Source organism: Ranitomeya variabilis, unplaced genomic scaffold (assembly GCF_051348905.1).
Source record: "Ranitomeya variabilis isolate aRanVar5 unplaced genomic scaffold, aRanVar5.hap1 Scaffold_257, whole genome shotgun sequence".
Taxonomy (NCBI): domain Eukaryota; kingdom Metazoa; phylum Chordata; class Amphibia; order Anura; family Dendrobatidae; genus Ranitomeya; species Ranitomeya variabilis.
In genome coordinates this window covers 23,361-42,518 of record NW_027508011.1, presented here as the reverse complement: position 1 = coordinate 42,518, position 19,158 = coordinate 23,361, and the positions used below count along the sequence as shown (strand labels likewise).

The 19,158-nt window shown below is 49.0% G+C and overlaps 1 protein-coding gene across 4 annotated transcripts in view; it reads left to right on the top strand.

Moving 5' to 3' along the window:
• LOC143789440 (piwi-like protein 1) overlaps nt 1-19,158 on the top strand; it is a 45,521-nt gene that overhangs the window by 8,866 nt on the left and 17,497 nt on the right. For all 4 annotated transcript variants that reach the window (XM_077279013.1, XM_077279011.1, XM_077279015.1 and 1 more), the window contains 2 exons: nt 8-494; nt 12,522-12,647. In XM_077279013.1, coding sequence (XP_077135128.1) covers nt 8-494; nt 12,522-12,647 — 613 coding nt within the window. The remainder of the gene's footprint in view (nt 1-7; nt 495-12,521; nt 12,648-19,158) is intronic.

Genomic DNA, 19,158 nt, shown 5'->3' with positions numbered 1-19,158 from the left:
TTTACAGGTACAGCAGACCCAAGGACCCCAGCCAACAGTCAGACCACCGCAGCCCCAAGGACCCCAGCCAGCAGTCAGACCACCGCAGCCCCAAGGACCCCAGCCAGCAGTCAGACCACCGCAGCCCCAAGGACCCCAGCCAGCAGTCAGACCACCGCAGCCCCAAGGACCCCAGCCAGCAGTCAGACCACCGCAGCCCCAAGGACCCCAGCCAGCAGTCAGACCACCGCAGCCCCAAGGCGCCTGGGCAGCAGTCAGACCACCGCAGCCCCAAGGCGCCTGGGCAGCAGTCAGACCACCGCAGCCCCAAGGCCCCCGGCCAGCAGTGAGAGCACAGCAGCCTCAATCCTGGCCGGCACTCGGACCACAGCAGCCCCAAGACCCCCGGCCAGCAGCAGTCAGACCTCAGCAGCCAGCACCTGAGCCTTTGTTGGTCGGAAGAGGGCGCCAGAGAGGCCCGCCGGCAGCGGCAGCAGAGAGACCAGCGCCCGAGGGTAAGTGTCCTTAATGTTCCAGGGTTAAGTGCGAAATCTGACTGAGAGGCTTGTCCGTGTGTCATGAATCGGAGGTGTTTGGTTGCCCCCAGTTCTTCATCAGGGATTTATTTATATCCCAGTTCCGGTTTGGAACTTGCAGCTCTTTGCCCCCCCCTTACCCTCAGGTTAGTCAGGGAACTACACCTAGGATAATTAGTCACCAGAAAGGCTGCCTGCTCGTGTACTGACTATCGGGCACGCTGCAGTGAGGGCGTTATACCTATTCCCAGTCACAGGCAGGAAATCAACTTATAAGACCCTTTCCGTCACTGCCCGCTTTGCTCAACAAGCTCAAAACGCTTCGCTGCCACCAGCTCCTATTACTATGATTAATAGTGGGTTGGCTTCTGACCTGATCAGTAGCAATGGCTTAGGTTGGAGGACTAGGGGTACGTTTAGAGCAAGGAGAACAACACAAGTAAATATTATATCTTTTACTCCAAGAAAGATTAGGCAGTGTTTACAAAGAGTATAAAAACGATATTACAAGATGAGGCAATTATAGTATGTACAGAACGATTACAAAATAAAAAGGATTAAGGATGAAAAGCACTTACAGTTCACGCATATCATGGCTGCCATGGGGCGAAGGAAGTGACATCCCAATGCATCAGGCTGGTTGCTGAGCCTCCTGTAGCAGGCTTCCTAGGCAAAAGACCACCTCTCAACTCAGCTGGTCAATGTTATGCCCTGTGCTTCATGACCACACTGATTGGGCGAAGCTATGACATGCACTCCCTTCTGGAAGTTATGAAAAACGTTACATCGGCCATAACTCAGGGTGGGAACCTCGTAGAAGGGCGCCAAAACAGTCATTCTCCCAAGCATGAGATTGCCGTTCATTTAAGTCCAAACATGACTTGGCTATGTGACTTGAGTAAGCAGTAATGCATTTCTCAGGTTCTGCTAGGCACTGAGCTTTGAAAACTCATGGGAGGGTAGCTCTACTGATGCACATTCCAAAAATGTAAGATTCCCCCTACCCCACTTAATCAATGCCATTATATTTGGTCTTAAAATGAACACTGTACTAGATAAAGAGATGGCCATGAGGCTGTAGGCTGCTTTCAACCAGTTCAGCGCCATAAAAGTAACCAGCGAGACTGCTAGCACACTGGTTTCACACATTACAGCTGAACAGCAGGGGAGAGGGAGAAGTGGACTTACATACGCAGCTGTGAAGGGGGGATCAGGGCTGGAGCCTGCTAGTACAAAGCCAAAGAGATGTAGCAGAGCTGTGTAGGCGTACATATTCATGACACCGTGATTTTAGGAATGTGCAAGGGCAAAATATTACAAAACCTCAAAATCCCGCAAAACATAAGTGGAATAGATGATGTGCATCATTTACGGGACCGATGCAGCCAATCACTGGCCACAGCAGTTACGTGGTGTACATGTAAGCTTCACTACTGAGGCCAGTGATTGTCTGCAGTCATCACATGGATGGTGGCTGAGATTTAGCTGCAGGATGACGGGGAATATCACCACTGAGTTGTGCGGGCTTTTCTTTGTTTATTTTTATATCTTTTTTTTTTCCTGTCACGATTCACACCGTGACTGTCAAGATCCCTTAGCCGCTGCCTACAATATGTCACGGATTGGGGTGACTTTAGACCAGCAGACGGCTATCACATGTGCAGGGGGGCTTATCCTAGTTATCCCTCCACTGCCACAATGTGATGAAAAAAAAACACACACAAGGCTATTGACCTCTTGTTTACAGCAGGGGCTTATTTTAGGTATCCCACTGCTCTTCAATATACCATGAACTGCAGGGATTTGTGTATCCCGCTTACAGTTCCACTTAAACCTTGCAGCTCTCTGGCGCCCCCCTTTTGTCAGGTCAGATTAGGTACTGCACCTAGGGTGATTATTCGCCAGAAAGGCTGCCTGCTATGTACTGGCTATTGGGCGCACTGCAGCAACGCGATAACTACTCCCACTCAGGCAGGAACAATAATTATCAAGCCGCAGTCGCTACAGTGACCCCCAAAAGCCTGCACACGGTCGCTGCCACCAGCTCCGATTGAACGGGTCTGGAGCTAACCCAAACAGTAGCGTAATTCCCTTCAGAGACAGGGTACGGTTTAGAGCATGGAGAAATAACTGGCATGAAATAATATACCCATAAAGTTTATGCAGTGTTTATCAAAATATTTTACAAAGATGTTACAAATGAGACAATTGCAAATATGTACAAGGTAATTATAAAAATAAAAGGATTAAATGAAGAAAAGGTAACACTCACATATTCTCAGATCATTGCATTTGCAGGCAACAGGCTAGGAGAGCTTTCCATCTATCCCAGTGCATTGGCACTCGCAGTCTGGTCGCTTCAGGTAAAAACTCACAACTCCCCCCCTGGAAGCCTGCCATCAACTTTATAACCTACAGCCTGTGACCTCACAGAAAGGGCTGTGTTGAGATCGCCCGCCTCTTTCTTCAGTGTAACTAAATGTCCCCTAAAGATATCTAATGCTGGTATCTTCGCTACAGGACATGTCAGAATCATATCATACCCAGCATTCATCTCAGATTACCGTGGGCTTTCTAATGAGATCAAATATGTCCTGTTATGTACAGAGCAATCACTACTTCTTCCCCCGATGGAGTTAGACGACTGTGTTTAGAGTGATGGGTAGATGTTTCGATGGAGATCAAGAATATGTATTTATCATTCTACTATCCCAAATAGTTTGTCTAATATCTCACAATAACAGAACAAAGGACCGCATGGTTCTAGAAGTTTCTCTAACAGTTCCTGCTAGTACCAATTTCCCTTGCAGCTATGCCAGTCGTAAATACCTTTCTTCAATAAAACTCCCCTCTCACATACATTGGCAAGGCAGCTCTTGGCTGAATGAAAGGGAAGGGGGTTTTTTAACCCACAGCATGCTAGCAACAGAACTAAACTTATATGATATTTCATACCATATCGTGACACCTCCCCCTTTTTGCGTGCGCTACGGCGGCAGAACCTCTCGGTATACCTCCATGCGCACCTCCGTGGGTTCACCCTGGCGGGACAGTCCATCTGCATTCCCATGCTCCCTGCCCGCTTTGTGTTCAATGGTGAAGTCAAATTGCTGAAGGGCAAGGCTCCAGCGTAGCAACCTGCCGTTGGTTCCACACATGGTGCTTAGCCAGCGCAGAGGGTTGTGGTCGGTCACCACCGTGAAGGTGCGACCGTACAAGTAGGGCTGCAAGCGCTGCAGGGCCCAGACTATGGCCAGGCACTCCTTCTCGATGGTGGAGTAGGCCACTTCCCTCGGCAAAAGTTTCCGGCTCAGGTACAACACGGGGTGCTCTTGGTCCTCCGAGTCAACCTGGCTGAGCACAGCACCAAGGCCAAACTCGCTGGCGTCGGTCTGTACCAAGAACGGTCGACTGCTGTCGACTGCTTTCAACACAGGGGCGTTGCACAGTGCTGTTTTCAACGCCTGGAAGGCCCCCTCACAGCCATCTGTCCAGTTGACGATGTGGGGTAGCTTCTTCCTGGTGAGGTCCGTCAAAGGTTTTGCCAGGCTACTATAGTGCTGCACGAAGCGCCTATAGTACCCTGCAGTGCCCAGGAAGGACATCACATGTTTCTTGGTCCTGGGAGTGGGCCAGTTCACGATCACGCCCACTTTGTCAGGCTCTGGTTTTAGGGTGTTTCCGCCTACCCGGTGCCCCAGGTAGTGAACCTCCCTCATGCCCATCTGGCACTTTCCCGGCTTGATAGTCAGTCCTGCTCGGTGAATTCGCCCGAGCACCTCCTCGAGATGCTGCAGGTGTTCATCCCAGGAGGGACTGAAGATGGCAATGTCATCTAAGTACGCCACAGCATGGTTTCTCCAGTCCCTGAAGCAGGAGATTGACCATCCGCTGGAAAGTGGCAGGGGCATTCTTCATGCCGAAGGGCATGACCGTGGACTCGTACAGTCCAAAGGGTGTGATAAAGGCGGACTTCTCCTGCGCCTCGGGGCTCAGGGGAATCTGCCAGTATCCGCGACTCAGATCCATTATTGTCAGGTATTTTGCGCCAGCTAACTTCTCAAGCAGCTCCTCGATGCGCGGCATTGGGTGCGCGTCAGAGGCTGTAATGGCGTTGAGCCCCCTGTAGTCCACGCAGAACCGGGTGGTCCGGTCCTTCTTTGGCACGAGAACTACCGGTGAGGCCCACGCGCTCTTTGACCGTCGAATCACCCCCAGCTGTAACATCTCATCGATCTCCTGGCGCATAATCTGCTGCACCTGGTCAGAGATTCGATAGGGTGTTCGCCGTAGTGGGGCGTGATTCCCGGTGTCCACCTCGTGGACCGCTAACTCAGTCCTTCCAGGCCGGTTGGAGAACACGACCCGGAAGGGTTCCAGTGTGGTTTGCAACTGCAACCGCTGTGGTTCATCTAGCGAGGCGCTTACCTCCACGTCCTCAATGGACCCACGGGCCTTGGCTTGGGCCAGCATGTCCAGGAGGGTGTCTTCCTCCCCGTCTTCGGGTGCGCTGCAGACCGGTAGGACGAAAGGTTCACGTTCGTGATGAGCCTTCATCATGTTGACGTGAAAGGCCTTTCGCCTACCCCGAGTGTGGTCAAGCGTGACCACGTAGGTGACCGGGTTGAGCTGTTGGTGGACGACGTACGGGCCCTCCCAGGCTGCCTGAAGCTTATCCGTTGGTACAGGAACCAGCACCCACACCTTTTGACCCACGTGGTAGGTCCGCTCCCGGGCGTTCTGGTCGTACCAGTGCTTCTGATCAGCCTGAGCCTGCGTCATGTTGTCATGCACCAACTGCGTCAAGGTCTGCATCTTGTCACGGAAGCGCATGACATACTCCACTATGGACACTTCAGAAGGGTTCGGCTCCTCTTCCCAGGATTCTCTTACCAACCCAAGGGGTCCCCGGACTCGCCTGCCGTACAGGAGCTCGAAGGGGGAGAACCCCGTCGAGGCCTGCGGAACCTCTCGGTAAGCGAATAGCAGGTGTGGGAGGTACCGCTCCAGGCGCGCCCTTGTGTCTCAACCAGCATGCGTAGCATCTGTTTGAGGGTACCATTGAAGTGTTCACACAAGCCATTGGTCTGTGGGTGATACGCACTCGATACCAGGTGCTTCACCTGCATTTTCTTACAGAGAGCCTCCATTAGGTGAGACATAAATTGGGTCCCTCGATCAGTAAGCATTTCCCTGGGAAATCCTACACGTGAAAAGATGGCCAACAGGGCATCCGCCACCTTATCTGCCCTAGTTGATGACAGAGCTACTGCCTCTGGGTACCGGGTAGCGTAGTCTACCACAGTAAGAATAAATCGCTTTCCAGAGCTGCTGGAGACGGCCAGCGGGCCCACAATGTCCACCGCAATCCTCTGGAAAGGCTCCTCTATCACTGGCAAAGGGATCAGGGGAGCCTTAAGAGCAGGCCCCGCCTTCCCCACTCTTTGACAGGTGACACAGGAGCGGCAGTAGTTTGACACATCTGTCCCCATCTTAGGCCAATAGAAGTGTTGAGACAGCCGGGCCTTAGTTTTGCTGATCCCCAAGTGTCCAGCTAGCGGGATCTCATGGGCAATCCGCAACAACTCACCCCGGAATTGCTGTGGGACGACCAGCTGTCTTTCCCTCAACCACTCCTTTTGTGATTCTCCGGGTACTGTCTCCCGGTACAACCTTCCTCCTTCCCAGAACACCTTCTCCTTATCAGTTTCGGAGAATGACGTCCCGGCGAGTTGTCTCAAACTCTCTAGGCTCGCATCTGCGTGCAGAGCGGCCTGAAACTCCTGGCTAGGGGAAGCCAGAAGTGACGTCAGGGTCCCTTCCCCACGGGAGCCCTCTGGGACCTGCTCTGGGTCCACCTCTGGTTCAGTCACACTGATGACTGAGGAGGGTCCGGAAGGCAGACAGTTATCTGCGTTTCGGGCACTCTGACTGCGGGTGACAGCAGCTACGTAGGCTGTCTCCCCGGGGGTTTCTACAGACCCATCAGCCGACGCTGCTACGGGTTCTACCTCCCCGTCCACCCCCATTACCTCAGGAGCATTGCTACTTATGGGCCAGTTACCTTCCTCGGTGGCACTGGTCAATTGCATGGCATCACCTTCCTCACGGTTCCCATGTATCTCCCCATTTCTCGTAGCACCGACACTTGCCCCTGCTAGGGGTTCCTCAGCCGTCTCACTCCGCAGAGCGACGGGGCTGAGCACTCCTGTACCTATGGACACATCAACTTTCATAGAAACATCATTATCAGATACAGTTGGCACAGGTACAACATTTCCACTATCAATCCTAGGGAAAAAATGGTTATCAGATGCAATATTACAAGATAAAGCATGGTCAGGTAACACATGCGACTTCCCATCATCATCATCATCATCACCAGGGTTAACTTTACCCTCATTAGTAGATTGGGGAGGAGGGTCATCCACGAAGTATGCAACCAACCTCCCCAAATCAGTCCCCAACAAAACATCAGTGGGCAAATTATCAGACAGCCCCACTTCCTTCACCCCGCTCCCAGCACCCCAATCAATAAAAACCCGGGCCATCGGTAAGGGACAGCTGATGCCCCCAATCCCAGTGACAGTTAGGGTTTTCCCCGGAATGATTTCTTCAGGGGCCGCCAGTTCGGGTCGGATGAGGGTTTGTTCAGCCCCGGTGTCCTTGAGGCCTGTAGCAACACGACCTCCCACAGTGACGGGCTGTACGTTGTCACACACCCTCCCAGCCACACCACCCACCAAAAGAACTGCTGCATTAGGCCCTGGGGCCTGGGATGAGGGGTTCTTCTGCTTGGCTGGACATCGGTGACTGAGGTGTCCAGTCTACCGGCAGTGGTAACACTGGCGAAGTTCGGTGGTAGGTCTGGTGCTGTTGGCCACGGGGACAGGACCTCTGGTATGTTGGCTGGCAGGGGTACTGGCGTTGGATGCAGGCTTACCCCCTCTCCAGCTGGAGGTGACTGGCTTCCGCACTTCCGATCTACGGTTGGCCTCATAGGCATCGGCAATCTGCGCTGCTTTCGTCACGTCTTTGGGTTCTTGGTCCATCACGAACTGTCGCACCTCAGTTGGGCAAAGATGGAAGAACTGGTCTTTGATCATCAGGTCTCGCAGCTGGGCAAAAGTGGTTACTGCCAGTCCTTGGGTCCACTGGTCAAAGTGGGTCCCCAGTCCATGCACCACATCACTGTAACTGTCGTGTGGGCCACGTTGGAGGGTCCGAAACTTTTTACGGTACACCTCGGGTGTAAGCTGGTACTTGGCTATCAGAGCCTGCTTGATGGCCTCATAGTCACCATCTTGTTCTTGAGGGAGGGCAGCAAACGCCTCCAGAGCTTTTCCTCTCAGCCCTGGTGTAAGGTACCGTGCCCATTCTTGTGTAGGCAGCTGGTACTGTCTGCAGGCTTTCTCAAAGGCCCGCAGAAACGTGTCCAAGTCCCCATCCTTTTCCATAACAGGAAAGTGGTCAGGCCGGGGCTTCGGTATCTGAGCGCTGCTGGGCTCACGACTGGACTGGGACGACCCCCCTGCATTTGTAGTTGGGCCATCTGCAGCTGGTACTCCCTCTCCGCTTGGGCCTCTCGCTCGGCTCGCTGGGCCTCTCGCTCGGCTCGCTGGGCCTGGGCCTCTCGCTCAGCTCTCTTGGTATTGCTGGATCAGCTGCAGATGTCGGTCCAGGTCATCTGCGGAGCATTGTTGCAGAGCCAGCTGCAGGAGGAGGTCTGCGCCCCCTTGGTTGCCAGTAGGGCCCGTATTCAGTGGTTGGACCTCTGCTGCAGCACCATGTTCGCTTGTGCTGGCATCTGCGGCTTCTGGGCTCTGTTAGTGGTCTAGAGCGGCTTCCCATTGCATCAGGGCTGCGACCAGTTCGCTTTTGTTTTTGCTTGCATAGTCAATGTGCTGTGACCTGCATAAGGCAACAAGGGTGTCTCTGGTCTGCTGCTCATAAAAGGCTTCTCCCAGCCCAACCATGGTTGCCAAATAAAAGATAGGATAGAAAAAGGGAGGGGATAATTACCAGTACACACAATTGTCTCAAGACTAATAAACACTGAGTTCTTTCTCCAAACTTATTTGCGCAGAGTTCTCGCAAGAACTTTCTGCAAGTTTTTAGTGAGAGGAATGATTGCTCAAACCAAATCACTAATGCTCTAATATCCCACCGCCTTGCCACCAATATGTCACGATTCACACCGTGACTGTCAAGATCCCTTAGCCGCTGCCTACAATATGTCACGGATTGGGGTGACTTTAGACCAGCAGACGGCTATCACATGTGCAGGGGGCTTATCCAAGTTATCCCTCCACTGCCACAATGTGATGAAAAAAAAACACACACGAGGCTATTGACCTCTTGTTTACAGCAGGGGCTTATTTTAGGTATCCCACTGCTCTTCAATATACCATGAACTGCAGGGATTTGTGTATCCCGCTTACAGTTCCACTTAAACCTTGCAGCTCTCTGGCGCCCCCCTTTTGTCAGGTCAGATTAGGTACTGCACCTAGGGTGATTATTCGCCAGAAAGGCTGCCTGCTATGTACTGGCTATTGGGCGCACTGCAGCAACGCGATAACTACTCCCACTCAGGCAGGAACAATAATTATCAAGCCGCAGTCGCTACAGTGACCCCCAAAAGCCTGCACACGGTCGCTGCCACCAGCTCCAATTGAACGGGTCTGGAGCTAACCCAAACAGTAGCGTAATTCCCTTCAGAGACAGGGTACGGTTTAGAGCATGGAGAAATAACTGGCATGAAATAATATACCCATAAAGTTTATGCAGTGTTTATCAAAATATTTTACAAAGATGTTACAAATGAGACAATTGCAAATATGTACAAGGTAATTATAAAAATAAAAGGATTAAATGAAGAAAAGGTAACACTCACATATTCTCAGATCATTGCATTTGCAGGCAACAGGCTAGGAGAGCTTTCCATCTATCCCAGTGCATTGGCACTCGCAGTCTGGTCGCTTCAGGTAAAAACTCACAACTCCCCCCCTGGAAGCCTGCCATCAACTTTATAACCTACAGCCTGTGACCTCACAGAAAGGGCTGTGTTGAGATCGCCCGCCTCTTTCTTCAGTGTAACTAAATGTCCCCTAAAGATATCTAATGCTGGTATCTTCGCTACAGGACATGTCAGAATCATATCATACCCAGCATTCATCTCAGATTACCGTGGGCTTTCTAATGAGATCAAATATGTCCTGTTATGTACAGAGCAATCACTACTTCTTCCCCCGATGGAGTTAGACGACTGTGTTTAGAGTGATGGGTAGATGCTTCGATGGAGATCAAGAATATGTATTTATCATTCTACTATCCCAAATAGTTTGTCTAATATCTCACAATAACAGAACAAAGGACCGCATGGTTCTAGAAGTTTCTCTAACAGTTCCTGCTAGTACCAATTTCCCTTGCAGCTATGCCAGTCGTAAATACCTTTCTTCAATAAAACTCCCCTCTCACATACATTGGCAAGGCAGCTCTTGGCTGAATGAAAGGGAAGGGGGTTTTTTAACCCACAGCATGCTAGCAACAGAACTAAACTTATATGATATTTCATACCATATCGTGACATTTCCCGTTCCCCCTTTAACACTATCCTGACCTAGGAAGTGCTGATAGTCCTCATATGGGATGCAGGTGTGCGGACCGGTGTTGCATAGCTGGCACCAGCCTCTAACAGCCGAGATCGGAGACAGCTCTGATCACTGCTGTGTGAACAGTTTTTAGATGCTGCTGTAATTCATTGCTGCATTTATACAGGTGCAATCCCTGTGGTGCTGGGAGCAGATTGTCCTCATCCCAAAAATATAGATATACATATGTATATGTGTAAGCTTTTCTGGTGTCTCTGCAATATATCAGCGTCTTTTGGTCATCTCCCACTTGGGGAAGAAAAAAAACGAATCCGGATGTTGTACGTACCCCTAAATGGTACCAATAAAAACAGAAGTTCGCCCCACAATAAGGAAGACCTCGCACAGCTCCAGCTACAGATCTCAGGAATAGGGCAATACCATTATTTTATTTATCGTATTATAAAAATGAAGTTTTTTAGAAATATTTGTGGTTTGAACATTTTCGGAAAAAAAATCTTTTTTTTATTGAAAATTTCCCAAACCACAAATATGATACAATATATTTATAATTATTATGTGTATAGTATGTGCATATATATATTATTTTTGTGGCTTTAAATAATTTGTAAAAAGATATATGGTATGTACAATGCTCAAAAAAAATAAGGGGACACTAAAGCACCATATCCCAGATATCACTGAATGAAATATTCCAGTTACAAATCTTTTTCATTACATGGTGAAATGCATTGAAAACAATAAAACCTAAAAATTACCATCGTAAATCACAACTAATATCCCATGGAGGTCTGGATTTAGAATGAAGCTCAAAATCAAAGTGGAAAATCAAATTACAGGTTGATCCAACTTCAGTGGAAATGCCTCATGACAATGAAGTGATGCTCAGTAGTGTGTGTGACCTCCACGTGCCTGTATGACCTTCTTATAATGCCTGGGCATGCTGCTGATGATGTGGCAGATGTTCTCCTGAGGGATCTCCTCCCAGACCTGGATTAAATCATCTGTCAACTCCTGGACAGTCTGTGATGTAACATGGTGTTGGTGGACTGAACAAGACATGATGTCCCAGATGTGCTCGATTCGATTCTGGTCAGGGGAATGGGCAGGCCAGTCCATAGCTTCAATGCCTTCATCTTGCAGGAACTGCTGACACACTCCAGCCACATGAGGTCTGGCATTGTTCTGCATCTGAAGGAACCCAGGGCCCAGCACACCTCCACATGGTCTCACAATGGGTCTGAGGATCTCCTCCCGGTACCTAATAGCAGTCAGGGTATCTCTGGCGAGCACATGGAGGGCTGTGCGGCCCTCCAAAGAAATGCCTTCTTACACCGTTACAGTCATCCTGGAGGATGTTGCAGGCAGCAGAACGTTCTCCACGGTGCCTCTTGACTCTGTCACGTGCTCAATGTGAACCTGCTCTCGTCCGTGAAGAGCACAGGGCACCAATGTCTCATCTGCTAATCTTGGTGTTCTCTGGCAAATGTCAATAGCCCTGCATGGTGTTGGGCTGTAAGCACAACACCCACTTCTGGATTCACCGGGCCCCTATACCACCACTCTCATGGAGTCTGTATATGACAGTTTGAGCAGACAAATGGATGTTAGTGGCCTGCTGGAGGTCATTTTGCAGGGCTCTAGCACTGTTCCCCTTGCTCCTCGTTGCCCAAAGGAGGAGGTAGCGGTCCTGCTGGTGGGTTGATGCCCTCCACATCTCCTGGTGTACTGGCCTGTCTCCTGGTATCTGCTCCATGCTCTGGACACTGCTCAGACCCAGCTACCCTTCTTGCTACAGCTCTCATTGCTGTGCCATCCTGGATGAGTTGCGCTACCTGAGACACTTCTGTGGGTTGTTGACACCGCCTCATGCTACTGTACAGTACCTCAAAGGGTGAGAGCAATGACAAAATGCAAAAGTGTCCAAAGCTGCCAAAAAGGATGAGAACAGAGAAATGGTCTGTGGTCAGCCCTGCAGAACCACACCTTTATAGGGGCTGTCTTGCTAATTGCCTATTTGCCTGTTGCTCCATTTGCACATCAGCAGGAGACATTGATTCACAGTCGGTGCTGCTTCATAACTGGACAGGCTGAATATTTCAACCACAAATAATAATTGTATGGTTATAATCCCAGACAATCCTATAAAAGGTTATTCCAAATATGGGAAGTGATCACCTATTCACAGGATAAGTAAGAACTTGCTGGATGCTGGGGTCCGGCTGTGGGGCCCCTACTGATTGCTAGGATGAGAGGCCTCCTGGTGTAGTCTCACAGGATGCTTCCTGCCGCCACTGTGCAGTATTGGGGGCCCCTTTTCTGTCCTGTGACCCCCTGTATGTGTAAGGGAGACCTGTGTAGCTAATAGTTTAACAAACCTTTTTCTTTCGCTTAGTTCTGCAGGTGTCAGCCGGACTTGCAGAAGTGTCTATCGGGGAACGGGGCGGCCGTAGGCGCGACTTCCATGACGTCGGGGTGAACACCCGGCAGACTATCGAGCACGTCCAAAAATCGAAAGCAGGTAATCGCGTCCTCGAATCTTTTTCCACTTATCTTGTTGTTTCTTGCTGTTCTGTGGAAAGCTGGATGACAAACATGTTTCCACCTCTACAACTCCTGGGTTTGTCATCTAGTTATCACCAAGTCAAAAAGCTGCACATGAAGGGTTAAAACATGCATGTCTCTGGTCCCCAAATCTCGCTGGGCGATTGGAGTCTTTTTATGCCAAATATTTGGAAATGAGAAATCAATAGAGGTGACGGGGGTTTTTACACTACTGGAAAAGGGGCCCCAAAAGATAGAAAGGAAAAGGCAAGCAGTACTCATCTTACCCCGGTCCTCCGCCTGTTCTCTGCCGCTGCTCCTATTTGCTTTTCTGCTGTAGCAGTGACACCACATCAAAAGCGCACATCACTGCTGCAGCCAATCACTGGGCACGGCAGCTCCTGCCATCTACATGATTGACTGCAGCGGTGATGTGCGCTATTGAAGTGGTGTCGCCACTGCAATCAGATTAGAGCAGCGGTGAGGAACAGGCTTCACATGATGACATTTGTGCGAACAGCCAGATTAGGTGTCTTAAGAAAGCAACTGAATGGACTGAGAAATGCAAAAATATTTTCTTTCTATAGCCCCAACATATTCCACAGCACTTTACATTTTACAGGGGAAATTGTACAGATAATAAACATTACAACCTAACAGTCACATAAACAACAGACACCAAGAGGAGAGAGGGCCCTGCTGCTCGCAAGCTACAGTCTGAGGAAATAGGGGAGACAGGAGAGGTGAATGGTGACAATTGCTTTCATTGTTCGGACCAGCCATAGTGTAAGAAATCGGGTGTTCTTGTTAAGCTGCATGAACCGGTTATCAGCCAGAATATGTAACCGTACAGACACAGAGGCTATTAAATGCATAAAGCGTGTGAGGAACCTGGTTATGAAGAAAATGTTGAATGGGCAACACAGTGATAGTTAAAAAATGAGTTGAGGCGGTAGGCCAGTCTGAAGAAATGCACTTTTATGGCACGCTTCAGGCTATGTTCACACGTTCAGGATTTCCATCCTTTTTTTTTTCCTGACTGAAACTGCAGGTCTCTGCAGAAAACGCTGGTGCGTTTTTGGTGCGTTTTTTAGTGCGTTTTTTAGTGCGTTTTTTGATGCAGTTTTGTCTGCAGATTGTCTGTGTTTGACAGAAATAAAGTTTACTGCAGTGGGGGGGGAAAAAAAAAAAAGAAATGATGTCATTTCCTTGTCCAACCCTTTTCTTCTTCCATCCTCCATTTTGGGACTAAACACCAAAATGAGTGGACGTGTTTTGAATGACAGCGCTCCGCGTTTTGCGCCGCATGCGTCACTGCAGCGCACGCATCCGGGCGCAGAGGACGCAGCAAGTTGCATTTTTGCTGCGTCCAAAATCAATCGAAAAAAGGACGCATGCGGCGCAAAACGCAGCGTTGTGCATGCGTTTTGCTGCGTTTTACTTTGCGTTGTGTGTTGCGGCGCCGACGCTGCGGCGCACAACGCAAATGTGAACATAGCCTAAGTGCCACGTATCACGTATTTCAGTGCCACGTGATACGTGGCACGTATTTAAGTGCCACGTGCCACGTATTTAAGTGCCACGTGCCACGTATTTAAGTGCCACGTGCCACGTATTTAAGTGCCACGTGCCACGTATTTAAGTGCCACGTATTTAAGTGCCACGTGCCACCTATTTAAGTGCCACGTGCCACCTATTTAAGTGCCACGTGCCACGTATTTCAGTGCCACGTATTTCAGTGCCACGTGCCACGTATTTCAGTGCCACGTGCCACGTATTTCAGTGCCACGTGCCACGTATTTCAGTGCCACGTATTTCAGTGCCACGTATTTCAGTGCCACGTATTTCAGTGCCACGTATTTCAGTGCCACGTATTTCAGTGCCACGTATCACGTATTTAAGTGCCACGTGCCACGTATTTCAGTGCCACGTATTTCAGTGCCACGTATTTCAGTGCCACGTGCCACGTATTTCAGTGCCACGTGCCACGTATTTCAGTGCCACGTGCCACGTATTTCAGTGACACGTATCACGTATAAGTGACACGTGTCACGTATTTAAGTGACACGTATCACGTATAAGTGACACGTGTCACGTATTTAAGTGACACGTATCACGTATAAGTGACACGTGTCACGTATTTAAGTGCCACGTATTTAAGTGCCACGTATCCCACGAAGATTTTCCATGGAGAACAGACACATCCAGAGATATGTCTGCTCTCCACGGATGCAGCAACACACTGACAGGAGCCATAGTTCCTGTCGGTGTGTCACTGCGCATGCGCGAGTTTACCGGCGGTCATTGACCCCGGCTCTCTCGCTTAACGGCAGTGCTGCGTGGGAAAGTTCAACGCAGCTGTACTGCTGTTAACCGAGACGCCGGAGTCATTGAGCTCCGGGACAGCACCCGATACACTGCTAGGAGCTTCGCTCCTGGCAGTGTATCGCCGGAGAGCAGCCGATCGGCGTGGGACACTCGTTTTATGGATTCTGCGGACAGGGAGTATGGATTTGGTTTATTATTTTGTGATTTTTTCCTGGAGGATCGAGGGCTTCGCCTACAAGTGTGCTGTTGGTGAGTATATACTCTGTTATGTGTTGTATGTACTGTACTGTGTGTCATGTATGTGTATTGTGTGTAGGTGTTTTGTGTAACTTTACTATTGTGCTAAGTCGCCGGACACAGGGACAACTCTCCCATCCTAATACCGGATGGGAGTAGTAGTCCATACGGCGACTTAGCACAATGGAGGCACTATCGTCGCATGGGGACACGCGCGCACACACACACACACACACACACACACACACACACACACACACACACACACACACACACCAAATCAATCAAACGGCCGACACGATCCCCATGCGACGGTATGCCTCCATGTCTCTCCGCCCACGCACTTCCGGCCCCGCACTTCCGCCGGCTTCCCCGCACTTCCTGCTGCAGCGGTTCTGCACCACAAACCGCAGTAAAACCCGCAGATATATTTTTGATCTGCGTGTTTTACTGCGATTTTGACCTCACAATGGAGGTCTATGGGTGCAGAACCGCTGCGGTTCAGGAAGAAGAATTGACATGCTCCTTCTTTTTTCCGGGAGCTATTCAGCACGGCTTTTTTTTTAAATTTCCGGACCATGTGCACAGTGTGTCCTGTTTTCCATAGGGTACAGTGTACTGTACCCTGCATGGAAAACAGCTGCGGAACCGCAGCGGCAAAACCGCCGCGGTTCCGCGGTAAAAAACGCACTGTGTGAACATGGCCTAAAACTGTGGGTATTGGGGATTAATCGTATTATCCTGGGTAGTGAGAAGACTTGGAGACGGGAGTGGGAGGTTCTGATTATTGAGGATGTTGGCCTCAGGTCATTAGCAGAACGGAGGGCACGGGTAGGGTGGTGGACTGAGACCAGGGAGGAGATGTAGGGTGGTGCTGAGCCATGGAGCGCTTTGTGGGTGCGAGTGATAAGTTATATTGAGCTCTGTAGCGGATGGGTAACCAGTGCAACGACTGGCACAAGGTAGAGGCATCGGTGTAACGGCTGGTGAGGAATATGATCCTGGCTGCTACATTCAAGACAGATTGGAGAGGGGAGAGTTTAGTAAGAGGGAGGCCGATTAGTAGAGCGTTACAATAGTCCAGACGAGAATGAATACGAGTTGAAAGTAAAAGGTCGAATTCTAGAAATGTTTTTGTGTAGATGACAAGAGCGAGCCAGTGATGTGGGGGGTGAATGAAAGATATGAATCAATTATGACCCCAAGACAGCGGGCATGTTGCTGGGGAGTGTAATGGTGGAACTGTCGGGGTCGTAAAACGACAATATACCCTTCCTTCACCAGTCATTCCAAATTAATATGTGTGCAGGGCATCTGGTACCGGATAAGAATAAATCAGACAGGTAGCTGGTTCAAACTTAGTTAATGCCCCGTGCATCCACACATGTCTGCAGGTCACACCAACTGGCTTTATTCTAAGATACACAATACTATATTGAGTGTTAGGGGAAGGCGTGCATTAGGCGGGGTTTAAGCTAGCATTCAGTCTTTCTGATTTGTTCTGACGTCTTCTGGTGGATCCTCCTTTTCTTCTCATTCCTTAACTTTCGTTTCTGAAGAAATGAAAGTTAACTCTTCGGACGCTGGACTAAAATGAAGAATGAACACTAGCGGCCATCTTTAATACAATTACATTTGCATTAGCTAGCAGATAGGAAAAACTTATTGTTTCACAGTATATGATATAAAAGTACAAAAAGAATATAAATATATATATAAAAATACAAAGGTATATAAGAAAATACATTTTCACCTTGACAATCCCCCCTAAACACTAAGTTTTTCCCTTAAAGAAAGATCCTTTGAGACTGTCCATGTGATGGGAAAAGGGGAGATGGATTTCTTCATCCAGACACCTCAGAAACTCTCCCCTAGCGAGAGGCCTCCAGGCAGCTGAACCCTTCACTAACCTCACATGGAGTTCTCCCACTGTCCCTAAACTAAATCTCTTAGCATCATCTGAGAATGGGGGGTTCTGTCTACTCTCTTGAGGGGGACATACTTAGGGATCTCCCTTGGATCAGTACCATCGTACTCTGGTGGGTCTACTTCTTGATTGAGGAAGGTGCCAGTCGGAGTTGCTTTCACTAACTACCTAGGCCTGCCCAGGTGCACTTATACATCCATCATATTGTCATTATTTGTTTGTAAAATGAGAAAGGTTGGTTCTCAGGGTCAGCCAATTGTTTTTGCATAGCTAGCTAGTCAGAGGGCCTCCAGGGATAATACTCCTGTATCTGTCTTACCCTACCTGATGTGGTTGGTTCTCTGGTGGTGGGGGCGACATGACATGCTGGTCTACAGCTCCTTCCCAAAAGGATTACTGTCTGCCTACTCCTAAAAGTTAATGTCCCCACTATCCGCCAACCACAATCCTGTGTCAGCTTCTTATGTCACTACATGTGATCTTGTCTGGACAGGATTCAGTGTAATACTCTTAGGTCGGGTTGCAGCACGGGTCATACAAGTGTTAGGGCCCAAATCCTCAACTATACCCTTAAAGGCATCACAGCTATAATTGACAAATCTTTGTTCACTGTAATATATATATATATTTGATCCATTCAACATTTTTATTAATCTGCACCTGTGGGATTATAGAAGCAATGCCGGCATAAATCTGGTTCTGGGCTTTAAACTGGTCAGGCACCCCCCTTTGGCACTCCAATGGCATTAATATATATCAGTGGATCTTCTTCACAACTCATGTGGAGCTGATCGAGACTTCTCCTCTTTCTGGTAGGTTCATCAGGTATCTTTGGTGTACATATATTGTGTATGTTTAATTAGCAAATCAGTATCTAGAGAACTGTTCTCTTTGCAGAAACCTGTCTCGAAGATCCCTACTGGTGTACCTGTGGTGTCGTGGGAATTATAGCAGGTGTAATTGTCAGCTAATACGGTTACTTCTCCTGGGACCTTAAGTTTGGGTTTCTCATGAATTAGTAGGACATAATCTGGGCAATCAGTGGGCTTCAAACCTTTCAACAGATTCATGACACAGGCAGTGGTGTTGTCATCAGGGAAAAGCAATGCATGTGTGTATAGGTGTATATTCGCAGCAGCACAAGCAATACATCCTACAGAGATATTCTGAACTTTTACATTGTATCTCACCCATTCTAACCATAGGTTTTTCCTTGGGGCGGTTTGTGTTTATATGGAGAAAACCTCTTGCCAACTGAGACTTGGAATGGGTATCACTTCATTAACTACACTTTGCAAACGCTCACTTGGGCCTGTTTTAGGTATACTGGTAACAGGGGCCTTGGTTGGTCTGAAACTAATATCCTGGAGCTGTATATGGCCTAAATTCCCATAGTATCCACTACTAAATACATAATTATAATGCCTTCCTAGTACAAACGTCTGCAGATCAGCAGATTGGGGGTTTTCAAGATTCAGGAGGAGGGGGTGACAACTTTTACCCCATTTACAGCCTCTAGGTGGTTGCAGAAGGGCTGTTAGATGCATTCTCTCACGAAGACTCCTACCCGCTCTATCCTTAGGGAACATGGCTTCGCTAGGTTTATATCCCCAATCATCCCCTGTATTCCAGGCAGCATCTGTCCAATAATAACAATTATCATTGTCATTTCTGGTAACACACATATAAAACTGGATAATTCCCTCTACCATCAGTCTTGGAGCACTTGACTACATCACAGAAATCAAATCGCCAGATATTCACCGGGGCTGTCAGGTTTACCCAGAGAATAGTGGGGCCAGGATTCTTATTTTTGCAATAGGGGCCGAAGAGGTAGGGGCGAGGATAGCCCTCAGTTCCAGGATCAAAAACAACAGCAACATTTCCCTTCAGTCACTTCTGTGATTAAACACTGGTTCGGTCTCTTTTGCAGTGTGAGGCGTGGATCCAGGTGCTCTTTCCTTCAAGTTTTACTGCAGTGGGGGGTGACCAGGAT